General features: G+C 43.5%; 1 protein-coding gene across 1 annotated transcript in view; it reads right to left on the reverse strand.

The window, feature by feature from the left end:
• Positions 1 to 10,114: 10,114 nt before the first annotated feature.
• Positions 10,115 to 26,287, reverse strand: part of LOC140997646 (NACHT, LRR and PYD domains-containing protein 3-like) — a 17,629-nt gene continuing 1,456 nt past the window's right edge. The window contains exons 3-13 of the mRNA XM_073467612.1: positions 25,678 to 25,797; positions 25,295 to 25,414; positions 20,833 to 20,952; positions 20,450 to 20,569; positions 19,796 to 20,031; positions 17,410 to 19,228; positions 16,397 to 16,570; positions 14,429 to 14,602; positions 12,618 to 12,791; positions 11,179 to 11,352; positions 10,115 to 10,345 (exon numbers count right to left, since the gene is read on the reverse strand). Of these exons, the coding sequence (XP_073323713.1) occupies positions 10,336 to 10,345; positions 11,179 to 11,352; positions 12,618 to 12,791; positions 14,429 to 14,602; positions 16,397 to 16,570; positions 17,410 to 19,228; positions 19,796 to 20,031; positions 20,450 to 20,569; positions 20,833 to 20,952; positions 25,295 to 25,414; positions 25,678 to 25,797 (3,241 nt within the window). The 3' untranslated portion in view covers positions 10,115 to 10,335. The remainder of the gene's footprint in view (positions 10,346 to 11,178; positions 11,353 to 12,617; positions 12,792 to 14,428; positions 14,603 to 16,396; positions 16,571 to 17,409; positions 19,229 to 19,795; positions 20,032 to 20,449; positions 20,570 to 20,832; positions 20,953 to 25,294; positions 25,415 to 25,677; positions 25,798 to 26,287) is intronic.

Consider the following 26,287-nt stretch of genomic DNA (forward strand, 5'->3'; position numbering starts at 1 on the left):
TAAAAGAAATGTTGTTTTACTCAAAACCAACAGAAAAAGACTAAACATGTGACTGACAGAGACAACTGAACATGAGTCAGGATCAGTTCTTACTTTGTGTCTGAGGGTCCAGGTTCATTTCTGAAGTTTAGAGGAGGCTCAGTGGACCGGTCACTCTTCATAGACAGACAGCTGGACACTGGGGACTCTGCTCTCCGTCTGTTGGACTGAACTCTGCAAACACCAACATGACTTATTTTATATCACCTGAATCTTTGCTAAACAGTCTAAAAACATTTAAACAGCTCTAAATAAACAAAATAAAAGGCAGGTGGGTCAAATGATTTCATCTTCCTGATCACAACCTTTTCTTTTATTTGTTATGTAGCAGTTGTAGGAGTGTGCGATATGACGATATTAGATGGTGAAGGATCAGAATGTGTAGACGATCTGCCAAAGTGCAGAGATCGTGGGATCGTCTAGGGCACGTTCTATAAATTACAGTTCTATGCTGATGCACCGACGCACCAAACGTATTACGTCGTCAACCTGACCGACCAATCATAGCGAATTACAGGCAGTGACGCGCTTTCTTACCCGCCTCCTTGTTCATGTGTGTAGCGGTAGCCGCATGGAGAGCCATGGCTGAAAGCCAAACGGAGGAGTTGGTCGCTTTTAAAAAAAAAAACAAAAAAAACAGCGTTTCACCATCTCTCATCTCTGCCAGTTAGCCCCTCCACCTGCCGCCTCTCTCGGGTGGGTGCGCACGCACACACACGCACACACACACACACACACACACGGGCGCATGGATAGGTCGCGCTTGGCCGCTAATAAACTGTAAATTGTACAGTGTTCAAATTCCTGCGAACCCCCCACCCCCCGTCGGATAGTCCGACCACTGACGGACTTATTTGACCCTTTTCAATAAGCTGTTTAGTGTTTGGATACTTAAATCCTGTTAAAATGACCGTGTTGAATAAAACAAACAGTGATGTCTTCATTGATATTTTACTTTCATGTTTATTGAAACCTTTTATGTTGCAAGAGTGCACTTTATCAGAGTGTTGTTGTTTACCTTTTAGTATGTTTACGTTGTTTGCACATGTTGACAAAACTGCAACTATTTAAATTAAAATCTGTTCAGAAAGGTTCCTTAGCCTAAATTCTCTGTTTTTCTTTTTTTGATTTAAGATCGTGATAAAATCAAAATCGTGATTTTATTTTTAAAAAAACGTGATATGATATTTTTGCCATGTCGCAGTTGCATCTTAACAGAAATGTTGTTTTACTCAAAACCAACAGAAGAAGACAAAACGTGACTGACAGAGACAACTGAACATGAGTCAGGATCAGTTCTTACTTTGTGTCTGAGCGTCCAGGTTCATTACTGAAGTTTAGAGGAGGATCATTGGACCGGTCACTCTTCATAGACGGACAGCTGGACACTGGAGACTCTGCTCTGTCCTCCTCACTATCATCCATCTTCTCTGAATCCAGTCTGAGAGGTGAAACAGTGACACTGACTGAGCTCAGGACACAAGAACCAGGAAACAAGTTTGTTCAAGAGAACAGGAGGTGAAACACAATCACACAGACACACAGACAGTGTAACAAAACCGTACAAAAGACGATAAAATGTATTATGGTCGGTTTTATAATAATTCAATTTCGGGAAGTCATGTGTCACATGTCACAACGTGTCATGACACGTTGTGACATGTTATGTCATAATGAGCAGTCAGACAGGTTTGTCTTAAAGCTGAACAACAGCAGATAAACCCAGTTTGTTCTGACTCCACCGAACACGTCTCTGTGTGCGACGCTGTTTTGTTCCGTCCTCAACACGACTTCATGTTTCAGAAGCGTGACGACATTTTACTGTTGGTTGAGTTTCGGTATTGTCGGGCGCGGTGACGCAGTTTAGGCCTCGACAGATAAGAAGTCAAACTCTGTGAATAACGCGTCCACGAGTTCGTCCCAACATGTCTGTGCTGTTCAGTTCACGGAGAGAAAACAGACTCACACACTCTCTGACTGCACAACAATGATAAACTGTGTTCACACTCACCCTGACGCACACTGCAGCTGCTCCGCTCCTTCTGTGTCGACGTAAAATGGAGTCTGAACATTTACTTTCACTCCCTACACTCCCTCCCTCCCTCCCCGGCTGTTAGTATGCAGCCGGAACAGTGACGATACATTTTAGCATCGAACATAAAATGTATCATTAAAAACACGTTTCTAAAACGCGCACGAGAGAGTAATTTTTTTTTTTTAAAAAGCAAAAATTCAAAAAACACATCCACGTCACCTCCCGGACTCCGAACAAAACCACAGGGACAAATAAGACAGACATTAAAAGTTTTTTATATTTTTATATTTTTAAGTTACTTCGATTTTTTTCAATTACAATCTGAAGATTATTTTTCTCCATGTCTTTTCAAAGTAAACGGATTTTTCACAGGTGTTCAGTTGTAACTTTGTGTCGCTGTGTTGTGTGGAGAGGAGTTTCTGTGAGTGTGTGAGTGAAGCTGGATCATTTAAAACACATGTTGCATCATGATCAGTTAATGATCAGGGACGAGTTCACACATTAAAGTGATGTGTAACTAAAACTACTCCAGGTTTATGACATCATTAGGTCAGCAAACCGAACAGCTCTGCACGTGCAACTCGTTACATTATGTGACATGTAACGTACAGTAAAAATAAAGTACAGTACAGTATCAGCTGCTGCTGCGCACTGTGTCTGTCAGGCTTTACAGCAGCTTCACTGTGATACACATGGACGCTCATTACTGCCAAAGGATGAGATGAAAACTAAACTTGATGAATAAATATTCCCTGTTAGACTTTGTGAGATGAGAGTTATAATTATAAGATAAAAAGTAGAAATTGAGATACAAAAGTCATAAAACAAGCATATGATGGAGTTTGATTATAATAATTTGATTTGAGGTTTTTAATAATTTTATAGTGTCTGCTAATGATTAATTATCTTCTTTTTTAGCATTAAATTATTAAAAAATGCTGCGATGAATTGTAACAGTTTGATTTGAAGGTTGTTTTTTTTAGTGTCTGCTAATGTAACTGAATGTGATATCTTACAAATAATCATTTAAAAAGCTGCGTTGTAAGAGCAAGACATTAATGACACAAGTAGTCGATGTAGGTCAACAAAGGACAATACGAAAAAAGGAGCTTCAGCAAATCCCCGCTTTACCGTACAAGTAGTGTAGACACGCAATCGATTTTAAGTTGCGCGACAGAGTGTAGATTTTTTTGGTTTTTTTTATCTTAGTTGTCAGAAACAACAAAAACACAACAGGGCGCAGAAAAGAAAACACGGCAGAGGAAGACGGTGGACATGAGCAGGGGTGGACTGGGACAAAAATTCAGCCCTGGCATTTTCTGTCCAGACCAGCCCACTACATTATCAGCGACACCACGTACAAGTCCACAAATCTCGCGGCCTCTTCTCTCACACATACCACAAGGAGAGTCATATTCCTTGATAGCAGTTAACAAATACAGCACGTAGCAATGAACTCAAGGACTAAAACTGACAGCTACAGCAATCAACCAATCAATCTTTGTTCATTATAGTGTCAAATCACAACAGAAGTTGTGTCATGACAAGGGGTCGGACGAGACAAACGGGAAGAACCCAAAACCAGACTCGGGGTGGGCGCCACCTCTACCAGTTGGGTGGAGGGGGGAGAAAGAGCGAGAGACAAAGAGACAGAGACAGGGAGATCAGGACAAACAGGGACAATAATAACAAAATATCCTGACAAATAATCTAAATAGAAACATATTACAGACAGTAGCAGCATTAGAGCTGGAACTCATTTGTATTAACGGTGACTCAGTCATTATGAAACCATAAATAGAGAATTGAAAAAAAAAATAATAATCTATAGCTGTGTGAAAAACTAAGAATTACAGGTCTGAATAGAAATGCATTCTCATATACGTGTATGTGCACATGCATTGCCCTACTTCCTCGTCCGCAGCCAGCCAGCTCCACTCCACCAGATTCATGACCTGCAAGAAACAGCAAACAGGACGTGTACTCAGCATCTGTGTACTGACAAGTATATGAAGCCAAGTAGCCTTTTTGTGACGTGGTGATACCTTTAGTACAAACTGCAAAACCTTGTTGATGACCTGCAAAAGCATGTCACATGCTCAAAATAGAGGTCATTCCTCTAAACCAAGTATTCATATCAATGAAAGTGTGTGTCATAAAAAAAAGTCCTGACACCATCATTTATGAACAAGACAGTCAAATGGCTTTGTCGTGTTTTCATTAGGACACTTTACTAGTGTTTCCCAATGCAAAACAGCCACATCTTTGTGACCCGAAAATGCTCAAGACAACACTATACACAGCCATTTGAAAACTACAGTAAAAGTAACACATTTACGCACAAATTAAAGTTACACACAAATTATACCTATTAAATAGTTATCACCTCAGTAAACAATAAATGAATTAAAAGATTACAGTAAATTCAATGGTAAATATTGCAAATTAAACTTATTATTTCCTACAGGTTTACTTGTGTTTTGCATCTCTGTTTACAGCTCATCAGTCCACGTGAACGTTTACTGTTGCTATGGCAACAAGAGACCGCTGACATTAGCATCTGTTAGCTAGCTTAGCTAAATCATCTGAACAATAATAACCCATAATATCACAATTCGGCGTATTTGAACAAAATCAACCACAGCTACCAACAGTCACAGCCCTTTAACTCTGGGCTGATGTGCTGCCACATGTTAGACTGTCAAAGTCAGAACAATAACGGCTTCAGTCCCTGAGGAGCTACGTTAGCATTAGCGGCAGCTGCGTTAGCATTAGCGGCAGCTGCGTTAGCATTAGCGGCAGCTACGTTAGCATTAGCGGCAGCTGCGTTAGCATTAGCGGCAGCTGCATTCATCAGTATGTAGTTAGTGAGGTCGCATCACATTCAATGTAAAAGCGTCTTTTACTTTGTTTTGGACGTGTCTCAAACATTGAGCCGAGCCAGCCCCAGGCTGACGGTACTGACCCTGTCTGCCTCCACTCGCTCATCATCATCGTCCTCCTCCCTCGTCTCCCGGTGCAGCAGCACCTGTGGCTGCTGGCGGGTCGGTGTCACTGGTCCCGGCACCAAAAAGCCTCCACCTCCAGAGACTTCAACTTTTAATCGCTGTTTCTCAGCACCACCCGGGCGTTTCTTCCTCTTATCCATTTCCAAGTAGTGGACACAGTTTGGAAGACGCTCACTACTTCCACACACTAACGTTACTACTGGCCCAGCAGCAGCCCGGCCCGCCCGCGGCCCGGGGGCAAAAAACTTTAACTCGCCAACTGTTTGTTGGGTGAAGACTTCAGTGAACTTTCCCCCATAAACAGCCTCCCTCCCCGCGAGTGATAGAGTCAGACAGCCTCCCGTTTACTGATACTTATGTCATTAAGAGAAAAACGTCGCCTCTTTTGGAGCCGCGGCGCCGACTTTCTGTGTGAATTACACTCTTTTTTGTATGTACTTTAAAAAAAAACTGTTTTCTAATGTAACATTAACTTGATATTGACATTAGAAAATGTTTTAATACATAATCCATGTCTTATTATAAATTAGGTTGTTATGGATTCAATCTGAAAGGTAAAACCATGGAATTTTACTCAGTGGCCTTTGGGCCCCTAAAATGACGAAATTCCAACCCTGTCCAACACCCTATTGGTTTGTACGCGATCCATCGCCCCATAACATTATAGTCATTATGGTCTTTAGAAAAATGTTTTTTTGGCCTTTAGAAAAATGTTTTTTTGGGGAGGTGGGGTAGTGCACTACAGGCCCCTGTGGCGCGGCCTAAGCTTTTGTCCTTAATGGCATTTTTCCCCCTTACATTACTTTTACTTTTATGCTTTAAGTAGTTTTGAAACCAGTACTTTTACACTTGAGTAAAAAGCTTGAGTTGGTACTTCAACTTCTACAGAAGTATTTTTAAACCCTAGTATCTATACTTCTACCTGAGTAATGAATGTGAATACTTTTGACACCTCTGCACAGTGTGCGCTGATGTTTCCTTTTAAGGTAGAAAGAGGGGATGGGGGCAAAATCAGACATTTACACATATGAACAACCTGACATGTACATTTATGGTTTGTACACAAAAGAATGCTGACTTGATATTTTAACAAGAGACTCGTTCAGGTGAGTGACTGGAAGTTTAGGAAAGCTCAATGTGATGATCAGTGTTAGCAGGTGTCACCAGCAGGTGTCACCATCCTCCTTAACATATTTAAAGGAGACATTGTTGAGTTGTTCACTTCAGATGAGGGTGAACAACTGGTTTTCAAATGAACTCGTTTTTTCATAGTCTAAATTATATAGTCATAATAACACATCAGGCAAAGATGACACAACTTTGTATCAAGACAGAAGCACTTAAAAACAAATCTGAGGCTCACTGGAGATCATAGAGATGCTCCAGATCATCTTGTAGATAAAGTAAATACAAGCTCAGTCCCACAATCAAGACTCAAAAGTACAGAATTTATTTGTGATCATCTTTCAAAGATGTTTGTTGGTTTTAATCCTGATGTGATGTTTAATTGGAGCGACTCCATCAGATCTTTAGAATCCAGAATTACTTGTTGGTTTTATCTTCTTTTCTACAGTTTGTTTCAGAATCCTCACATAATGTTGATCATGTTTCTGATCACAAATTAATTATGATCAATTTAGTCGGCACAAAACAAAAAAGTTATTTATGTGGCTAATGGAAATTTTAAAAATTAACTATGAAATGATATATTTTGTGATGTAGTGGGAAAAAAAACAGTAACAGGAATATTTATTTTTTTTGGCCTTTATACGGCTTTATTGACAGAACAGTGTGAGAGATGACAGGAAACAGGATGAGAGAGGGAGAGCGACACACAGCAAAGGGCCCCAGGCCGGGACTTGAACCCGGGCGGCTTCTGTGAGGACAAATCCTCAGTACATTGGACACCCGCTCTACCAACTGAGCTAATCCGCACCCCGTAACAGGAATATTTGGTGATAATGAAATAAATCACAAACCGAAGATACAGCAAACAAGTTTAAAAAAAATAGATAATCAGTATTATTGTCAAATTTAACACATTTATGATTAAAGACAATAAGGAATGAAAACACTGGAAGGATGATGACAACATGTATATATTGAAATGGCCTTTAGGGGGTCGAGAGCAAAATGGTCGAAACATAATAAACATATTAGGATTATTGAAAAGAAATACAAAGCAACATCAGGTTCCTTGACCATCATATTATGAGCAGCTATACAGTAACAGGCATTTTAGAAAATGTTTTCACCACACAAGGAAAATAAAACCGCGAGCTTCAAGATCTCTGACAGACCTACAAGAATACATCATATAATTTCAAAGAATGCTTTGATCACACAGATATAACTTGTCCATGATTATAATATAATTTATATAACAAGTAAATGTAGATGAATCAAGCTAAGAAGTTAAATGTATCCACCTTTAACTAACATGTGAATGAGTCAAACAATTTGTATTTGTTATAAATCCTTTTAGGCTGATTCATTTCAAACAAAAATATTATATAACAAGTTATTCACATTTTCCAATATCCTTGTTTCAGTTTGTACATTTTATACAGGTTTTATGCCGTCAAACGTTTGCATCAATGTCAAACCCCACATGCATTCAGAATACAAACGACCCCCCATGGCTTATTTTTAACAATACATACACATTTACATGTTATTTTGTTATGTACTTAAGGCATCCTTAAATAACATAAATAACAGCTACCATGCTCAGATGAGGGCTTGAAAACTGTTTCTATTTTTTTCTTTTCTACTTTATCGACGGTGATATGTTGCGGTTTCTTTCTTGTGACAAATGTACTTATTGTAAGTCGCTTTGGACAAAACCGTCTGCTAAGTGCCCTAAATGTAAATTACCGCTGAAAAAACCCCAACATCTATTTGTGTCAGGTGCTGCTGGATTAAAAAAGGACTACATTTTTCTATCCAATGGTCAGATGCTCAGAGCTTAATCTTTCCCTCACAGAAACAATATTCAGGCCTCCTGCTGGATTTTTTCTCCCTTACTTCTTCAATCTTTTCGTTCCAAGCTGCTTCCTCGTGGCTCACGCCGTGTTCAGACCAAATGGGTGTTCAATAAATAAATAAAATCAATAAAAAGTAACTGTGACCAGCAAGTAGACGTAGACTGAATTAATTTGTCTACCACTTTGGTATGAACCCAAAACAAAGACTTCTCTGTGATATGACTTCAATAAATGGATCAGAGGGACGCTGAAATAACAACCTCATAATAACAGCTTGTAAAAAGCCTGAATTCGTTCTTCAAACATTCTAGGTGCTGTATCGTTGGACTGGACTTGTTTCGGTGTCTTGAAGACGTTTCACCTCTCATCCAAGAGGCTGCTTCAGTTCTAACTAACTGGAGGAGTTGCAGGCTTTGTGTGGGAGTGTCCTCACATAGTCGTTAAGGACACGTGTGAGCTCTGAGTTTCAGAGTTGTTACGGCCTTCATGTGGGTTGCTAGGGCGAGGTGAGCCCACTTGGCTCGCATCGCATCGGCCTGAACACCCTCATTCTCATGATTTCCATCTTCCATCTGCCTGACGACTCCCACCACGCTGATTATAATTTGGTTCTTTGCCACAGTTTCTACCACTGCACATCTGACCTCCACATTTACCACTTATTCCTTAATTGTATCTACACATAAATGGAGCAGATTTTAGAGCAGTTCAGTATGGGGCGCCGATTGTAAAGTTGCGCATGCTAAAATAAACAGCAACTTTTCGTCACATTTAGCAAAAAAACACATTTAAAAAACATGTTAATTTTTAAATGTTACTTTTGACCAGATTTACAGCAATATTTGTGAACTTTGTGATATTTACTTCTCTTGTAAAAATATAATGTCAATGTTAAATCTAAATACAAAATCTAAATCTAAATGTTAAATTTAAATCTAAATGTTAAATTTAAATGTAAATGTTAAATTTAAATGTTAAATCTAAATCTAAATCTAAATGTTAAATTTAAATGTTAAATCTAAATGCTAAATGTTAAATCTAAATGTCACGGTGAAACTAAATATTTAGCTAATATGCAAATTCACACTGTCTGTCACCGGAAGTACCAAAATAAAAGCTCATTGACGCGAACAAGCGCTATCCGCGGTCTCCTCGGGTAGTCAGGCGAGTGACTGCGCTGCACTGTTAGTCACGTCTCCTCACCGTGCTCTCATGTTGCCTGCCACCATGTCCAGCGACTCAACTGGAAACATTGGTAGGGCCCTTTTGGCGGCAGTACAGAGGTTCAGCAATGCGTCTGCAACGACAGCGACAGTAGCCCTTTTCACAGAGTCGCTGCATTATCGCCGCAGCGGTGGTTCGCCAATTCTCCATCGTTGTTTGTTCACACAGAGCCGAGCAGCTTGATGTTTGGTGGGTCAGGATCTCAATCCCAACACATTATAACAGCATCCGTATGATTATAAACAGTCAGCGGGTACATGTTTAGATTGACAGGACTCCTGTCAATGGAGGACACCTGGGGAAACACCTTGAAAAAAAACACACAGACGTCATCAACGTGACGTGTACCGCCAGGCCTCTTTAGTAGCCGCAGCGCCGGCTTTCTGTGTGAATTACACAGCGGTTCCTCTTTACACCAGCGCTGCTTGGCTCTGTGTGAACAACCAACAGCGGAGAATTGGCGAACCGCCGCCCCGGCGATAATGCGGCTTCTCTGTTTAAAAAGGGCTAGCGACAGCTACAGCATCCACCACAGTAGAGCCACCACAGCACTCGGTAGCTTTTATTTTGGTACTTCCGGTGACAGGCAGTGTGAATTTGCATATTAGCTAAATATTTTGTTTCACCCGTGACATTTAGATTTAACATTTAGCATTTAGATTTAACATTTAGCATTTAGATTTAACATTTAGATTTAGATTTAACATTTAGATTTAATATTTAACATTTAGATTTAGATTTAACATTTAGATTTAACATTGACAGTAAGAGAAGTAAATATCACAAAGTTCACAAGTTCACAAATATTGCTGTAACTCTGGTCAAAAGTAATATTAAAAAATTCACATACATTTTTTTAAATCGGGTTTGGTGCTAAATGTGTGGAAAAGTTGCTGTTTATTTTAGCATGCGCAACTTTACAATCGGCGCCCCATAGTTCAGACAGCAGCACTGAGGGTCATCTCAGCTGATTCTGCTGCTTCAACCTCTCTGGATCATCAGGACACAGCTGATCCTCTCCACACCACCACCCTTACTGAGATCATTTCCATCTGATGAGAGAAGAGAGACAACAGACGTCATGAATGTTTACAGAGATCCCTTCATTAGCGGTCAGTCAGTGATGCAGCACATCCACTGTAAAGACCAGCAGGGCCAGAAGTGGAGCGGCTGTGTAGCGTAGCCAGTTTCCTTTCAGCTCTCGTGTGGGAGTGAAGCTCACAGACCTGCAGACACTTTGGACATCAAGTCTGTTAACTCTGCAGATTTCACTGAAGTACACAGTGTTAATAAACAGCTGAGAGTCCCTGAATGCATAATTACTGCAGAAACAGAGATACTGCTCACTTTAATGATCAATTTACTGCTATTAGATTTAAATGTCTCTGTGACATTTGAATATTTCATCTACTTTGAAATATTATGAGACAAATATGTAAATATGAGCCAAACAAATGGACATTTATATCCATGTTCATAATGTCTGTAGAGAAAACCATCAGCTGTGGTTATTGGACTGCAGCAGAGAGTCTGCTCTGTATTAAGACTGCATGGTTACTAAATGTAACGATGGTTCTTTGATTTGCAGAATTCAGTCAGACTGATCTGAGAGCAGTGACAAAGGTGACCTGATCAGTTCTTTAGTGTTGAAATGAGAGCACACACAGATCAGGTTTGATGAATGAGGACCACTCTCTATCCATCTGATGCTGTCAGTCGATGTCATCTTCACATCAATTCAAACACATGATAACAACAAGTTGCTGGTTGATCTGATTGGCTGACTGTTCTGTTCTTCTGACCAATCCTGTAGCTTCAATACTGATACTATGTTAAGTTCAATACTGCTGAAACCAGCAGGAACCGACTCAAACCTTCTACTGACCTCAGAGTCTCCAGTCGACAGTTTGGACTCTCCACAAGTTCAGACAGCAGCTTCACTCCTGAATCCTGCAGCTTGTTTCTACTCAGCTCCAGCACTCTCAGATGGGAGGGGTTGGACTTCAGAGCTGAGGCCAGAGAAGCACAGCTGATCTCTGACAAACTGCAGTAATTCAATCTGAATGAAGCATAAAAGATGCAGATTAATTACTTTATAAATTAAAAATGTCTCATCATGTCACCACGTCTACACAGATTATTAACATGCTGCTGATGAATGAAAAAAAGATTTGCTACGTTGATTCTCCTGTTTCCTCAAATTTATAACATATGATTGTTATTTTATGAAAGATAGATTTTACGGTAGAATTCCAAAATGGCCCAAATGAAATAAAAAATAAAATCCCAGCACTTCTGAAGCTTTAGTTTCAAACCACAGATTTAGACTATCCTCATCATCACCGTCATCTTCATCAACACACAGTTGACTGACTGAGCTCTGCTTCCTCAGTCAGAATGATTTCCTTCAGAGTGTGTCATGTCCGTGTATTTAATCACTTGTGTTTCCAGTTACCTTACAGTCCACTTTCATCCTCATTGAAATTTCTCCAGCTCCTCAAGGTCTTTGATTACCAGCACTTTGGCTCCTTTGACTCCTCCGGTGTGAATATTTTGCAGTTTGTGGTCCATGTGGATTGTATTTTCCTGTTTCTTTGTGAATCATGCTTTCCTGGCAATATCTGTGTTGCGTTTGGTTAGGTGTTCATTCATGCAGACGTCTGTTCCCTTCAGCTTCCATCCTTGTTTTAGCAGTGTCATTTTGTGTTTTCTGTTCACAAACCTCATTATTATGGCCAGTTTGACATTGTTGTTTTTCCGGGGCAGAGGGTGACATGCTTCAATGGTGTTACAGTCCACTTCGATGCCCTTGGACTGCAGAAAGGCTGCTACTTGTTGCTCCACGGAGTCAGAAACTAACTCACCGGCCTCTCCATTGTGGTCAGTGATCACTTATCTGGGTTTTGTAGCCTGAGAGCCTTCACCTCCACCACCAGGTCCAGGATGAATTTCTGCTGCAGCCTGACAACGGACACCTCCACCGACAGAAAGTCAAGCGACCGTCTTTATGTCGACTACCTCCATTACCGGTCGTTTTCTTAACAAAAAGTTGTCAGCCGTCGGCTCGTCCAGCGATTGACAGTCCGTGATTCTGAATCAACGTCTTAATGCAATCAGCGGTCAACAACAGTCACTTCAGCAGATATTCTAAGATCCTTAATCCAAATCCGTGGTCAAAAGTCTGAAATTACTCCAAAATCGAGCCCAAGAAACACCACAAGAACCAAACACACACACCAACAACTCTTATACAATTGACCAAATATTATAAACTTTACACAGAGGACATGTTCTACAATTAAGAAATAGTGTTGGTGAACTGACCTCAGAGTCTCCAGTCGACAGTTTGGACTCTCAACAAGTTCAGACAGCAGCTTCACTCCTGAATCCTGCAGCTCGTTTCCACTCAGCTCCAGCTCTCTCAGATGGGAGGGGTTGGACTTCAGAGCTGAGGCCAGAGAAGCACAGCTGATCTCTGACAAACTGCATGAATTCAATCTGAATGAAGCATAAAAGATGCAGATTAATTACTTTATAAATTAAAAATGTCTCATCATGTCACCACGTCTACACAGATTATTAACATGCTGCTGATGAATGAAAAAAGATTTGCTACGTTGATTCTCTTGTTTCCTCAAATTTATAACATGATTGTGTTATTTTATGAAAGATAGATTTTACAGCAGAATTCCAAAATGGTCCAAATGAAATAAAAAATAAAATCCCAGCACTTCTGAAGCTTTAGTTTCAAACCACAGATTTAGACTATCCTCATCATCACTGTCATCTTCATCAACACACAGTTGACTGACTGAGCTCTGCTTCCTCAGTCTTATTTATAACTGGATCAAATCTGCACTGAGCAAAATGAGAAGCATCTTCTCTTTACCCATCTGTCATTCCCTTTTTATTGCAATAATGTTAAATGGTTGTGCAAATTGACGTAAATATTCTTTAATGTTGTGGACATTCACATTCAGGCTTCTACTGTTAAAATGAATAAGTGATAGTTTCTTTTCCGTCTTCATGGTCTTGTTGAACTGTTCATCTGTGTAATAGCAGCAGTCGTTGTTGATGTTAAAGAAGTTATTCTCCGGGTCGATATTGTGTTCGATGTCCTGTGAATTGTGCTCAGTGTATTCAAATGTTTTCAGTTCCAGCTTATCATATTCAGCAATATTTAGTGTTATATGTATATTATCTTCAGTTGTAGACGAATGATTTCCTTCAGAGTGTGTCATGTCCGTGTATTTAATCACTTGTGTTTCCAGTTACCTTACAGTCCACTTTCATCCTCATTGACATTTCTCCAGCTCCTCGAGGTCTTTGATTACCAGCACTTTGGCCTCCTCCGGTGTGAATATTTTGCTGTTTGTGGTCCATGTGGATTGTATTTTCCTGTTTCTTTGTGAATCATGCTTTCCTGGCAATATCTGTGTTGCGTTTGGTTAGGTGTTCATTCATTCAGACGTCTGTTCCCTTCAGCTTCCATCCTTGTTTTAGTAGTGCCATTTTGTGTTTTCTGTTCACAAACCTCATTATTATGGCCAGTTTGACATTGTTGTTTCTCCGGGGCAGAGGGTGACATGCTTCAATGGTGTTACAGTCCACTTCGATGCCCTTGGACTGCAGAAAGGCTGCTACTTGTTGCTCCACGGAGTCAGAAACTAACTCACCGGCCTCCCTATCGTGGTCAGTGATCACTTATCTGGGTTTTGTAGCCTGAGAGCCTTCACCTCCACCACCAGGTCCAGGATGGATTTCTGCTGCAGCCTGACAACGGACACCTCCTCCGACAGAAAGTCAAGCGACCTCTTTATGTCGACTACCTCCATTACCGGTCGTTTTCTTCACAAAAAGTTGTCAGCCGTCGGCTCGTCCAGCGATTGACAGTCCGTGTTTCTGAATCAACGTCTTAATGCAATCAGTGGTCAACAACAGTCACTTCAGCAGATATTCTAAGATCCTTAATCCAAATCCGTGGTCAAATGTCTGAAATTACTCCAAAATCGAGCCCAAGAAACACCACAAGAACCAAACACACACACCAACAACTCTTATACAATTTACCAAATATTATAAACTTTACACAGAGGACATGTTCTACAATTAAGAAATAGTGTTGGTGAACTGACCTCAGAGTCTCCAGTCGACAGTTTGGACTCTCAACAAGTTCAGACAGCAGCTTCACTCCTGAATCCTGCAGCTCGTTTCCACTCAGCTCCAGCTCTCTCAGATGGGAGGGGTTGGACTTCAGAGCTGAGGCCAGAGAAGCACAGCTGATCTCTGACAAACTGCAGCAATCCAATCTGAATGAAGCATAAAAGATGCAGATTAATTACTGTATAAATTAAAAATGTGTCATCATGTCACCACGTCTACACAGATTATTAACATGCTGCTGATGAATGAAAAAAAGATTTGCTACGTTGATTCTCCTGTTTCCTCAAATTTATAACATATGATTGTGTTATTTTATGAACGATAGATTTTACAGTAGAATTCCAAAATGGTCCAAATGAAATAAAAAATAAAATCCCAGCACTTCTGAAGCTTTAATTTCAAACCACAGATTTAGACGATCCTCATCATCACTGTCATCTTCATCAACACACAGTTGACTGACTGAGCTCTGCTTCCTCAGTCTTCTTTATAACTGGATCAAATCTGCACTGAGCAAAATGAGAAGCATCTTCTCTTTACCCATCTATCATTCCCTTAAAGGAACCTGGGACTCCCACAGCTTTGTTACCAGCAGGTCATTCCACGCCAACTCACCCAAAATCCAGTTCACAAAATGGATTTTCTTTAAAAAAGAAAGTGTTGATACTCACTGCATTTATATAAAACATTAAAATCCATGATAACTGGGAGGCCCAAGGTGAGTTGGTATGGTAATGACCCAAATGTTAGTCCCTTTTGATGAAAGTGAAACCAACTTTTCAGCATTTGGACACTTTGAAAATGTAATTTCAGGATTTGTGCTCAGGGGATAACTCCAGCCCTAATCCAACCCCTAAACCACAGAAGACACAATGAACCACACAAAAAGACAAAACACGGTCCGTGAACTGGAGTTCTACAGGAGGAAGCTGGAGGCCAAACTCCAACAGAACAGTGTGAGGGATGTGTGGACAGGAATGAAGCACATCACGGGGATGAAGGGGAAAGACAGGCAGACATCAGGGAGCCTGGATAGAGAAGACCAGTTGAACCAGTTTTTTAACAGGTTTAGCTCACCTCCTGCCACCCCTCCGACACCCCCTGCCCCCCACACACCCACACTGTCCCAAATGGCTCGACCCACCCCCCAGCTTTCTCCTGTACAGCACCTCTCCATCTGCCCCCCCTCCTTGTCCCCCACATCCTCCTCCTCCTCCTCCTCCACTGAAGACATCTGCACCAACCCAATGGTGACTACAGGCCAGGTAAAGAGGCAGCTGGAAAGACTACACCAGCGAAAGGCTGCAGGCCCTGATGGCATCACACCCAGGATCCTGAAGACCTGTGCCAGCCAGCTGTCTCCTGTACTGGGACATCTGTACAACCTGAGCCTGAGTCTGGAGAAAGTCCCAATGCTGTGGAAGACATCCTGCTTGGTTCCAGTCCCCAAGAAGTCGAGACCACCCGACCCGGCAGACTACAGACCAGTCGCCCTCACATCTCATGTGATGAAGGTCCTGGAGAGACTGGTCTTAGCCCAGCTGAGGACGTTTCTGGACCCTTTGCAATTTGTCTATCAGCCCCATTTAGGAAATCTTTCCTGCCACATGCCATCACACTGTACAACAACAGCTAAAACTCTGGTCATAACATACAGTCTCTACGCACTTTATATGTTTTTACACTGTTCTGCACCTCATCTGTTCACTGCACCTTATATTTTATTTTGCACTACAATCAATACTGCTTATTTTATACATTTTTATACATATTTTTTATATACATACATTTTTTATATTACATTTTATATTGCTATGTTAATATGTCTAGGTTGTTCTTTTTATTTCATTGTGTTGTCATCGTCTCTGTGTGTAATGCTGCTGCTACACTTTAATTTCCCAGCTTGGGATCAATAAAGTATATCTATCTATCTATCTGACCTCAGAGTCTCCAGTTGACAGTGTGGACTCTCGAGTCCAGCACACAGCAGCTTCACTCCTGAATCCTGCAGCTCGTTGGAGTCCAGGTCCAGCTCTCTCAGATGGGACGGGTTGGACTTCAGAGCTGAGGCCAAAACTTGATATTGAGTATCTGAGAGACGACAGCCAGAAAGTCTGTGGTAAAAAAAAAAAAAAAAATCAATACAATCAATACAATCAGATACTGACATCATAAATATCGTCCCAAAGAATTTCATAATTTACCCCTAATGTTATATTACATATTATTTAGAAAGGATTCATTTAAAGATCATCAAAAACTTATTTTATCACTGAAAATGTTGTTTAAGTAAATTAGCACTGTTTGATGATACAACACTGTGGTGATACAAGTTAATTCTAGAAAAAGGGAGAATTAATAATATATAATTTGACAGCTAGCTAGCCACACCCAGTGGACTTAAATAGTAGTATAGTGGGTGATAGGAGTCACATAAAATAATAGCGTTTGTCAAATCATAATGGCGTACATCCCAGGTGGGCAAAGGGGGCACGAACACCCATCCAGGATTTTCCCAACAGTAGATCACTGTAAACACAAATAGCAGTGTTTGCAGGAGTAATGTGTTTTTTCTTAGCTGGCAGGGTGACACATTTTTCTTTCATATCTACATTAGGTGTTCCCTTCAGGAATCACTCTTGAGAAAATGTCATGTAATTGTCCGCTCCAAAGCTGATTCACTGAACCTGATCACATTAGCAAGGATCAGCGTTTAAAACATTTGGCTAGCTTCTAAAACAGGTCAGATCAGCGGGCACTCATTAAAGTTACTTTACTAAACTTCTACGAAACATTACGAGGTAAGAGATGCATCACTGCATCACCACAGGGTGTCACTTCTCTTTTAAATCAAGCTATGATTATCTTTAATGGCCAGAATAATCTTTACATCACAAGTGCTCAGAACCTGCTGGGAATATGTGTTACTGTCAATGATCACGTCTGGACTTACAGAGCCTTTCTGCAATTCCTCACAGCAGGGATCAGTCTCAGTCGTCCCTCCTTTGATGTGTTATACTCTTTTAGGTCCAACTCATTCAGAACCTCCTCTGACATCTGCAGCATGTAGGCCAGAGCTGAGCAGTGGATCTCAGAGAGTTTCTTCTCTGATCTGTTCTCTGACTTCAGGAACTCTTGGATCTCCTGATGGACTGAGTGGTCGTTCATCTCCGTCAGACAGTGGAAAATGTTGATGCTTCTGTCAGGAGAGATCTCATAACTGTTCATCTCCTTCAGGTTGTTGATGGCTCTCTGGATGATTTCTGGACTGTTGTCTGTCTGACCCAGCAGACCTCCTAAGAGTCTCTGGTTGGACGTCAGAGAGAGGCCATGAAGGAAGCGAACAAACAGGTCCAGGTGACCATTTTTACTTTCAAGGGATTTCTGCATGGCGCTGCTCAGGAAGTCATCCAGGGATGGGCCACTGCTTCCATACTCCCACCTTTCTCCCAGGAAGTCCTCCACCACCTCTGTGTTCCTGTTGGTGTAACAGTGGAACATGTAGACTGCAGCCAGAAACTCCTGAACGCTCAGATGAACAAAGCTGTAGACTGTTTTCTGGAAGATCACACTCTCTCTTCTGAAGATCTCTGTACAAACTCCTGAGTACACCGAGGCCTCTGTGACATTAAGACCACACCGCTCCAGGTCTTCTTGGTAGAACATGATGTTTCCTGTCTCCAGCTGTTCAAACGCCAGCCTCCCCAGCTTCAGAAGAACTTCCCTGTCAGCCTCCGTCAGCTCCTGTGGACTCGTCTCACGTCCCTCATCGTACTTCTGCTTCTTCCTCTTTGTCTGAACCAGCAGGAAGTGTGAGTACATGTCAGTCAGGGTCTTGGGCAGCTCTCCTCTCTGGTCTGTAGTCAACATGTGGTCCAGAACTGTAGCAGTGATCCAGCAGAAGACTGGGATCAGACACATGATGTGGAGGCTCCTGGAGGTCTTGATGTGTGAGATGACTCTGCTGGACAGATCTTCATCACTGAACCTCCTCCTGAAGTACTCCTCCTTCTGGGCGTCAGTGAAGCCTCGTACTTCTGTTACCCTGTCAACACGTGAAGGAGGGATCTGATTGGCTGCTGCAGATCGGGAAGTTATCCAGACGAGAGCCGAGGGAAGCAGCTTCCCCTCGATGAGGTTTGTCAGCAGCACGCTGACTGATGACTCCTGTGTGACATCAGACACGACCTCATGGTTCTTGAAATCCAGTGACAGTCTGCTTTCATCCAGGCCGTCAAAGATGAACAGAAGTTTACAGACAGCGAGCTTCTCTGCTGTCACCTTCTGTAATGTTGGATGGAAAACATGGAGCAGCCTGAGAAGACTGTACTGCTCATCTCTGATCAGGTTCAGCTCCCTGAACGAGAGCAGAACCAGCAGACGGACATCTTGGTTTTCGGAGCCCTCTGCCCAGTCCAGAGTGAACTTCTGCACTGAGAAGGTTTTTCCAACTCCAGCGACGCCGTTGGTCAGAACAACTCTGATGGGTCTCTGTTGGTCAGGTGAGGCTTTAAAGATGTCGCAGCACCTGATTGGAGTTTCATTGAAGGTCTCCTTCTTGGAAACTGTCTCTAGCTGCCTCACCTCATGTTGGGTATTAACCTCTTCACTCTGTCCCTCTGTGATGTAGAGCTCAGTGTAGATCCTGTTCAGGAGGGTTCCACTTCCTGTTTCATCACTTCCTGTTTCATCACTTCCTTCAGTCACACGTTCACATCTCCTCCTCAGACTGATCTTGTGTTCATCTAAAACCTCCTGCAGACCAACATTTACTGAAAAAGAGAAAAGCGTGTGACTAAACACAGAACATTTGGTGATTATTTGATTACCAATGTAAAAACTATCAATATAAAAGTATATAAAGAAGTAAAGGTTATAAAGTCCACCTGAATCACAAACAGTGTTGTGATGTAAAAACTGAAAACTGCAGCGATCTGGAGGATAAGACGTGTTTGTATGTTAGAGAAGAAAGAGACATTAGCAGGAAGCTAAACCCGTCTGTGGCTCTTTGTTGTGTCTCAGGCTGCTGTTTGGCTTTTAGACAGTGTGACTGTGATAGGAACGAGATGTTGCTGCTTTACAGAGTTAAACATTTCTCCATCATCAACATATCAAATCTGAATGTATTTGTTTTGGTTGTGATGAGAAGTGATGCAGAACAGATTTGAATGCTCGAGCAGAAAAAAACATGACACAAATTATATTTCAGATAGTCTTTAAATGTAGTGATATTTATAATGATCTTAATTGTCCGTGCAGTGTCACACAAACAAATGTCACTTCATTAAATCAACAGTGTTTTCAGACATGATGACATCAGCAGACAGATGTAGTCTTACTTTGTACAGTGCTGGTCAGACCGGCTCTCTGCAGTCCAGCTCTTGTTCTGGATCTCTTTCCACACTGGGGACAGGAGGAGTCTCCTGGTGAAGCAGACTGGTCCCAGTATGAGGTGATGCACTGTCTGCAGAACCAGTGTCCACAGCTGGTAGAGACTGGATCCTTCAGGACGTCCTGACAGGAAACACAGCAGGACGGCTGCTCCTCCACAGAAACATGCCTCCTCTTCCTCTCTCTGTGAAGGAGAGGAGAAGACAGGGCACAAAGATTTCAGTCCAAAGACTGAAACACCTGAGACACTGAATGTTTCATAATTCTGTTTTTTACAGTTTAGTTAACTTTTCATTTTGTTTGCTTGTTGCTTCTAACACGGATGAGTATGCTCCATAGTTAAATGGTTTCATTATTTGTCTGTTTCAAATTCAAAGGTGTAAAGATCACCAAGAGCTCCAGAACTGTAGTGTGAACAGATAGAGAACTGAGTCTCTTTAAGAGGACTGAGTTCAGTTCACTTAATGAGGACTACATGTGAAAACACAGTAAGAATCTTATTTTAGTTGACAGATGCATTTAAGGAGAAACTGTATTACAAAAAAACTGAACAACATGTGACTGACAGAGACAACTGAACATGAGTCAGAATCAGTTCTTACTTTGTGTCTGTGGGTCCAGGTTCATTACTGATGTATGGAGGTTCATCTTTGGACCGGTCACTCTTCATAGACACACAGCTGGATACTGGAGACTCTGCTCTCTGTCTGTAGAACTGAACTCTGCAAACACCAAAAATGTTTGCATTGATATCACGTGAATCCTGGATAAATTCTTCAATGACAAAACCGTTTTAACAGCTCTAAGTAAACAAAATAAGAAGCAGGTGGGTCAAATGATTTCATTTTCTTTATCACAAAGTTTAATTATTTTTTATGTAGCAGTTGCATCTTAAAAGAAATGTTGTTTTACTCAAAACCAACAGAAAAAGACAAAACATGTGACTGACAGAGACAACTGAACATGAGTCAGAATCAGTTCTTACTTTGTGCCTGTGGGTCCAGGTTCATTACTGAAGTATGGAGGTTCATCTTTGGACCGGTCACTCTTCATAGACAGACGGCTGGATACTGGAGACTCTGCTCTCTGTCTGTTGGACTGAACTCTGCAAACACCAAAAATGTTTTCATTGATATCACGTGAATCCTGGATAAATTCTTCAATGACAAAACCGTTTTAACAGCTCTAAGTTAGACTTGTACTTCTCGAGACCGGTCTCGAGACCACTTTTTTGTGGTCTTGGTCTTGTCACGGCCTCGACAGTCTTTGGTCTGGGTCTTGTCTCGGTCTCGCAATGTCTCGGACTGGCCGAGCAGTCTCGAAGGGATTTGTAACCTATAATATCCAGGCAGGCACAGTTTTTTTTATTTTTTTGATATCATTTTACGCCCCCTTCAAGTGGTACCAATCACATGCATTTTGTGACACAGACGGCGTTGGCGCTCGTCCTCTCGCGCCCCCCTCCCCCCTCTAAAGCACGGTCACGGATCCATGGAGGAGGACACAAAATGTCGGCGAATTCCTCAGTCGTCAGGTTTGGTTTTACAGACCATAAAGAGTTCGGGGGGGGAGGGGGGGAAGGCTTGTTATTTTGTTAGATGACTTTGGGACTATAGTCATGTCAGTCCTTAACAGCACTCAAGAGTCAATCCTCAAATAGTGTAGAAATAGCGGTCATGCAATTGCTACACATATTTGATTTCAGCCAATTGATGAAAACATTTATAGTGAGTTCACACACAAGACATGCACTGTCTCTGTATTATTGTGCCTGTAGTTGAAATAATACAATCTCATATTTATACTAAAAAGCTGAACCCAGTATGGTGCTTATGTTCTACAACTCGTGCAAAATGGCCAAAAAAATAGTTGGTTTTTTTTTTTTGGTCTCGGTCTCCTCCTCCTTGAACCGACACCTTACCATGGTGGAGGGGTTTGAGTACCTGAATGATCCTAGGAGCTATGTTGTCCAGGGCTTAGTGCCCCTGGTAGGGTCTCCCAAGGCAAACAGGTCCTAGGTGACAGGTCAGACTAAGAGCGGTTCCAAAGCCCCCTATGACTGAAATTACATCAAGGAAGTGTACGTCGCCCGGAATGGCGTCACCCAATCCCCGGACGGTGACTCTAGCCATGGGGACATGGAATGTCACCTCGCTGAGGGGGAAAGAGCCTGAACTGGTGCGGGAGGTTGAGCGCTACCGGCTAGAGATAGTCGGGCTCGCCTCCACACACAGTCTGGGCTCTGGAACCCAACTCCTTGAGAGAGGCTGGACTCTCTTCTACTCTGGAGTTGCCCGCGGTGAGAGGCGGCGAGCTGGTGTGGGCCTGCTCATAGCTCCCCAGCTCAGCCGCCATGTGTTGCAGTTTTCCCCGGTGAACGAGAGGGTCGTTTCCCTGCGCCTCCGGGTCGGGGATAGGTCTCTCACTGTTGTTTCGGCCTATGGGCCAAACGGCAGTGCAGAGTACCCGGCCTTCTTGGAGTCCCTGGGAGGGGTACTGGAGAGTGCTCCAACTGGGGACTTCATCGTTCTACTGGGGGACTTCAACGCTCACGTGGGCAGCGACAGCGTTACCTGGAGGGGTGTGATTGGGAGGAACGGCCTCCCTGATCTGAACCCGAGTGGTGTTCTGTTGTTGGACTTCTGTGCTAGCCACAGTTTGTCCATAACGAACACCATGTTCAAGCATAAGGGTGTTCATCAGTGCACATGGCACCAGGACGCCCTAGGCCGGAGGTCAATGATCGACTTTGTGGTCGTGTCATCTGACCTCCGGCCGTATGTCTTGGACACTCAGGTAAAGAGAGGGGCTGAGCTGTCAACTGATCACCACCTGGTGGTGAGTTGGTTTCGCTGGCAGGGGAGGAAGCTGGACAGACTTGGCAGACCCAAACGTACTGTGAGGGTCTGCTGGGAACGTCTGGTGGAACCCTCTGTCGGGGAGGTCTTCAACTCCCACCTCCGGGAGAGCTTTGACCAGATCCCGAGGGAGGCTGGGGACATTGAGTCCGAATGGGCCTTGTTCTCCGCCTCCATTGTTGACGCGGCTGTTCAGAGCTGTGGCCGTAAGGTCTCCGGTGCCTGTCGTGGCGGCAATCCCCGAACTCGGTGGTGGACACCGACAGTAAGGGATGCTGTCAAGCTGAAGAAGGAGTCCTATCGAGCCTGGTTGGCTCGGGGGACTCCTGAGGCAGCTGACGGGTACCGGCAGGCCAAGCGTGCTGCAGCACGGGCGGTCACGGAAGCAAAGACTCTGGTCTGGGAAAAGTTCGGGGAGGCCATGGAGAAGGACTACCGGTCGGCCTCGAGGAAATTCTGGCAAACCATCCGGTGCCTTAGGAAGGGGAAGCAGCACCCCGCCAACACTGTTTACGTTGGAGGCGGGGAGCTGTTGACCTCGACTGGGGATATCGTCGGGCGGTGGAAGGAGTACTTCGAGGATCTCCTCAATCCGACTGACACGTCTTCCATAGAGGAAGCAGAGGCTGGGGACTCGGAGGTTGATCCATTCATCACCCAAGCCGAAGTCACCGAGGTAGTCCGGAAGCTGCCCGGTGGCAAAGCACCGGGGGTGGATGAGATCCGCCCTGAGTACCTCAAGTCTCTGGATGTTGTGGGGCTGTCTTGGCTGACACGTCTCTGCAACATCGCGTGGCAGTCGGGGACAGTGCCTCTGGACTGGCAGACCGGGGTGGTGGTCCCTCTATTCAAAAAGGGGGACCGGAGGGTGTGTTCCAACTACCGGGGGATCACACTCCTCAGCCTCCCTGGTAAAGTCTATTCCAGGGTACTGGAGAGGAGAATTCGGCCGATAGTCGAACCTCGGATTCAGGAGGAACAATGCGGTTTTCGTCCTGGCCGTGGAACACTGGACCAGCTCTATACCCTCAGCAGGGTGCTGGAGGGTTCATGGGAGTTTGCCCAACCAGTCCACATGTGTTTTGTGGACTTGGAGAAGGCATTCGACCGTGTCCCTCGTGGCATTCTGTGGGGGGTGCTTCGGGAGTACGGGGTCGGGGGCCCTCTACTAAGGGCTGTGCGGTCCCTGTACGACCGGAGCAGGAGCTTGGTTCGCATTGCCGGCAGTAAGTCAGACCTGTTTCCAGTACATGTTGGACTCCGGCAGGGCTGCCCTTTGTCACCGGTTCTGTTCATTATTTTTATGGACAGAATTTCTAGGCGCAGTCATGGGCCAGAGGGGATCTGGTTCGGGAGCCACCAGATTTCATCCCTGCTTTTCGCAGATGATGTTGTCTTGTTGGCTCCTTCGAGCCGGGACCTCCAGCATGTCCTGGGGCGGTTTGCAGCCAAGTGTGAAGCAGCTGGGATGAGAATCAGCACTTCCAAGTCTGAGGCCATGGTTCTCGACCGGAAAAAGGTGGCTTGTTCCCTCCAGGTTGGGGGAGAGTTCCTGCCTCAAGTGGACGAGTTCAAGTATCTCGGGGTCTTGTTCACGAGTGAGAGAAGGATGGAGCGTGAGATTGACAGGCGGATCGGTGCGGCGGCCGCAGTAATGCGGTCGTTGTATCTGTCTGTCGTGGTGAAGAGAGAGCTGAGCCGAAAGGAGAAGCTCTCGATTTACCGGTCAGTCTACATTCCTACCCTCACCTATGGTCATGAAAGAATAAGATCCCGGATACAAGCGGCCGAAATGAGTTTCCTCCGCAGGGTGGCGGGGCGCTCCTTTAGAGATAGGGTGAGGAGCTCTGTCACACGGGAGGAGCTCGGAGTAGAACCACTGCTCCTCCACATCGAGAGGAGTCAGCTGAGGTGGCTCGGGCATCTGTATCGGATGCCCCCTGGACGCCTGTTCCAGGCATGTCCTACCGGGAGGAGGAGACCCCGAGGAAGACCCAGGACACGCTGGAGTGACTATGTCGCCCGGCTGGCCTGGGAACGCCTTGGGATCCTCCCGGAGGAGCTGGAGGAAGTGTCCGGGGAGAGGGAAGTCTGGGTGTCCCTGCTCAGGCAGCTGCCCCCGCGACCCGGCCGCGGATAAGCGGCAGAAAATGGATGGATGGTCTCGGTCTCGGTCTTGAGCTGAACTAGTCTTGGTCTTGACTTGGTTTTGATACTCTCTGGTCTTGGTAGTGTCTTGGTCTCGGTTTAGGCGGTCTTGACTACAAGTCTATTCTAAGTAAACAAAATAAGACGCAGATGGGACGAATGATTTCTTTGTTCATAATAATCTGTATCATAAAGAGTTTATTCAATAATTCAAAAGTGTAAAGATCACCAAGAGCTCCAGAACTGTAGTGTGAACAGATAGAGGACTGAGTCTCTTTAAGAGGACTGAGTTCAGTTCACTTAATGAGGACTACATGTGAAAACACAGTAAGAATCTTATTTTAGTTGACAGATGCATTTAAGGAGAAACTGTATTACAACAAAACTGAACAACATGTGACTGACAGAGACAACTGAACATGAGTCAGAATCAGTTCTTACTTTGTGTCTGTGGGTCCAGGTTCATTACTGAAGTATGGAGGTTCATCTTTGGACCGGTCACTCTTCATAGACACACAGCTGGACACTGGAGACTCTGCTCTCTGTCTGTTGGACTGAACTCTGCAAACACCAAAAATGTTTGCATTGATATCACGTGAATCCTGGATAAATTCTTCAATGACAAAACCGTTTTAACAGCTCTAAGTAAACAAAATAAGAAGCAGGTGGGTCAAATGATTTCATTTTCTTTATCACAAAGTTTAATTATTTTTTATGTAGCAGTTGCATCTTAAAAGAAATGTTGTTTTACTCAAAACCAACAGAAAAAGACAAAACATGTGACTGACAGAGACAACTGAACATGAGTCAGAGTCAGTTCTTACTTTGTGCCTGAGGGTCCAGGTTCATTACTGAAGTATGGAGGTTCATCTTTGGACCGGTCACTCTTCATAGACAGACGGCTGGATACTGGAGACTCTGCTCTCTGTCTGTTGGACTGAACTCTGCAAACACCAAAAATATTTTCATTGATATCACGTGAATCCTGGATAAATTCTTCAATGACAAAACCGTTTTAACAGCTCCAAGTTAGACTTGTAGTTCTCGAGACCGGTCTCGAGACCACTTTTTTGTGGTCTTGGTATTGTCACGGCCTCGACAGTCTTTGGTCTGGGTCTTGTCTCGGTCTCGCAATGTCTCGGACTGGCCGAGCGGTCTCGAAGGGATTTGTAACCTATAATATCCAGGCAGGCACAGTTTTTTTTATTTTTTTGATATCATTTTACGCCCCCTTCAAGTGGTACCAATCACATGCATTTTGTGACACAGACGGCGTTGGCGCTCGTCCTCTCGCGCCCCCCTCCCCCCTCTAAAGCACGGTCACGGATCCATGGAGGAGGACGCAAAATGTCGGCGAATTCCTCAGTCGTCAGGTTTGGTTTTACAGACCATAAAGAGTTCGGGGGGGGAGGGGGGGAAGGCTTGTTATTTTGT

This window comes from Pagrus major, chromosome 6, assembly GCF_040436345.1.
Source record: "Pagrus major chromosome 6, Pma_NU_1.0".
Classification (NCBI taxonomy): domain Eukaryota; kingdom Metazoa; phylum Chordata; class Actinopteri; order Spariformes; family Sparidae; genus Pagrus; species Pagrus major.